Source organism: Stegastes partitus, unplaced genomic scaffold (assembly GCF_000690725.1).
Source record: "Stegastes partitus isolate 25-593 unplaced genomic scaffold, Stegastes_partitus-1.0.2 Scaffold1774, whole genome shotgun sequence".
Taxonomy (NCBI): domain Eukaryota; kingdom Metazoa; phylum Chordata; class Actinopteri; family Pomacentridae; genus Stegastes; species Stegastes partitus.
In genome coordinates this window covers 146608-149860 of record NW_007579505.1, presented here as the reverse complement: position 1 = coordinate 149860, position 3253 = coordinate 146608, and the positions used below count along the sequence as shown (strand labels likewise).

The window sequence follows — 3253 nt, the reverse complement described above, 5'->3', positions numbered from 1 at the left end:
TCACCTGTCTGTGTTCACCTGTCCCTCCTCACCTGTTTGTGTTCACCTGTCCCCCCTCACCTGTCCAGGCAGGTCATCCCTTCCAGCAGCGCTGTGCTCAGTCGGCCTTCTCCAACAACAAGGCTCGTCTGGAGGCTCCGGTCTTCCTGCTGTTCCTCGACTGTGTCTGGCAGATCCTGCGTCAGTTTCCCTGCTCCTTCGAGTTCAGCGAGAGCTTCCTGGTGCTGCTGTTCGAACACGCCTACGCCTCTCAGTTCGGTACTTTCCTGGGAAACAGTGCGGCGGACCGGTGAGTCTGGACCTGCAGGTTCACTCAGACTGTTTGGTTTTCTGTAAGTCTTTTATTCAAGGTTTCACACAGTGTCTGTGCAGCCAGAGCACAAACCTCCTGGTGACAGAAACCATGAACGTGTCCAGTGTGACTCCACAGTTGTCTGAACGGATTCATGAACTGTCCAACGTGCTGCAAAGTGATTCACTTTTCAAGAATCACAAAGTTCTGTCCAACTTCACATAAATGTGTCCAGAATGTGTCAAATGTCCTCAATGACACTAACTTGTCTACAACGACTTGAATCTCGTCCTAGTCTGTGCTTCTTACGGGTCCTCTGTTAGAAACCACTGCTGAAGTGTTTAAAGTCTCTGAGCCACGAAATGGGAACTTGGTGTTTGAACCCTGACTGTGTGGACCAGGATTTCCTTTATATGAAGTGATTCTGTTTGTTTAATCCTTTCTGTTTGTTGCTGCCTGTCTTATAACTCGTGCAGCTCTGATTTAACATGTTCTGGAGAACTGGACCTGTTTCTGTGCTGGAGCTCACAGCCTCCTCCGGTTCCTTAGATCCAAACTGTCGCTGCCAGAGAAGACGGTGTCTCTGTGGTCGTGGGTGAATCGTCCTCAGGAGCTGGAGCATCTGACCAACCCTCTGTACGAAGCCAACAGTCTGGTGATCTGGCCGTCGGTGGCTCCTCAGAGCCTGCTGCTGTGGGAAGGTAAGAACCAGAGGCCTGCAGGGGGCAGCAGAGGACCAGAGTGCAGCAGGGACTGACCTTAGTCGGCTAGTTTAGTGGAGGAAAAACTGTTTAATATGAATGAAAGCTTTAACTTCCACCTCACATATCTGACATGTGTGAATATATATTTGTGTGTTGTGTCAGCTGGTCAGTCTTCTGTCCTGATCAGTACATGGAATGGGTTCAAAACACAGTCTGTAGATTCTTAGTTCTTGCTATTTTGGCACCACAGCTGATTATTTCCACTGTGGATTGTTCTCTGCATGAATTGATCAGTTGTTTGGGCTCGAAAGGGTGAGAAAATGGTGAAAGATGTGGATCAGTGCTTCCTCAGATGTTCGGTTTGCTGTCAGAGGACAGAAACCAGCAAATATTCACACTGAGAAGATGATGTTGCAGAAGCTGATTAATCAGTGATCACATTAGGTGGAGATGCATTCATTTGTTTAAATCATTGATGGACTGTTGCAGCTCTCTTTCGTTTCCCCTGAACCTCGTTGGCATGTGGCCTGAATTCCTGTGTGCAGTAACACGTGCAGGTGTGAAGCAGCAGAACAATCACCGGCTTCATCGCGCTGTGCTTTGACTCATGTGTGGACCACGTCTGGAATGAAGGCAGGTTCTGACCTGACGCCTGACTGAGGCACACCAGTGTTTGTGTCAGCGGCTGTGTTTGTGATGGTGGAGGGCTCCTGCTCGCTTCACCTTCAGAGAAACTGCTTGAGTTAGCTGAAGACCTGGTTTGTCCTTGAGCTAGTGTTCAGCCTGACTGAAGGAAGCTGGTCTCACTGCAGTAGATGTCAGAGCATCGCTGTGTTTCCATGCGTGACTCTGTGGCGCTCAGCAGCTACATGAGCAGCACCGTGATGTGAGGACGGACAGTCAGCTCAGTTAAAGCTGCTTCAATGCGGCTACACCTGAACGAAACGGCTCCAAACCTGAAGCTCACATTCCTTGAATCTGTAGAACAAAGGTGGAGGATGTGAAGTTGCCAGGAAGCCCAGTAGCCTGGAATACCCTGAAATCCTGCTGGTACGGCGGTCATTAGGACGCTACTGGAACAGACTGAGCGTTGTGCTCTCAGTGAAACCTGACCAGCAGGTGGCACTGCTGATCTGGAGCCTCTATAAACTGCAGCATCGCTCAGCTCAGACTTACAGGCGTGAAAACATGCATTTATGTTCAAGGAGAGTCTGACACAGACCCTGGTTCACCTGGACAGACGTGACACCTGAAGGTCCGTCTGTGGAAGGCGTGGCCTTGTGGGAGCAAACCTTCCTGGTTCCCTCCGTCAACCGTCACCTGCCTGCAGGGTGAAACCTTCGCATTGCTCACATAGCTCCTGGGGAGTGTCAGTGATGTTCTCAGGATGCCAGCTAGTCTTATTATGGGATGTACAGACGGCGTCCTCTCTGACACCTGAGCTCTTTACTACCAGGTCTATTAGCGTCACATGCTATTATTAGCACTGTGAGCAATAATCTTACGCAACATGTTTATTAAAGCCGGCAGAGATTTTACAGTAGAGCATCATAAACACTGAATTAAACTGTGTTAACAGGAGAAGAGCTGTTGTTGGATCAGTGTACTGAGTGTGTGAGGCTTCATGAAGAACTGGTTTACTGTCCATTTCATGAGGAACAAACACTTACAGCTGAGTTTAAATCAACATTCATGAATGCACTTTTCCATTCTTGATGCTGTTAGATGAACCTTCTTCACACTGAGCTGTTAGAGGAGCAGGATAGACCAGAAGCATTACAAACAGCCACACAGGGACACAAAACGGCCTCAAACACACACCAAACAGGGTTGTCTGTGGAGTCAGGTTCGGACCAATCAGAACAGGACCTACACGATGTCAGGCAGCTGGTTCTGATGTTGTGTCTGGGACCCAAAGCAGTTAATTAGCAAAAAGCTTCATTAAAAATGTAGTTATGAAGCTAAACTCAGTTGTAGATTTTTGAGGTTTTCTCCAGAACAACTAGATGATGAGTGAGTAGGTTCGGCCGTACGGTACAGCAGGTCCAGACAGACGGAGGTCAGTAGGTTCAGACCTTCACCGCTTCGGTCTATAAGGAGAACACATGACACCTGAGGAGCAGCTGCAGCGTGAGCTGCTGCTGATAGGACGAGCTGAAGCCTCTCAGAGGACTGGGCTGGAGGGTCCACAACATCTGAACACCCCAGAGTTCTGTACCCAACTTACAGCTAAGTTAGACCCCTGATGCTCATTTTA

At 48.9% G+C, this 3253-nt stretch overlaps 1 protein-coding gene across 1 annotated transcript in view; it reads left to right on the top strand.

Moving 5' to 3' along the window:
• mtmr9 (myotubularin related protein 9) overlaps positions 1-3253 on the top strand; it is a 21358-nt gene that overhangs the window by 6721 nt on the left and 11384 nt on the right. The window contains 2 exon segments of the mRNA XM_008302199.1: positions 19-289; positions 842-993. Of these exon segments, the coding sequence (XP_008300421.1) occupies positions 19-289; positions 842-993 (423 nt within the window).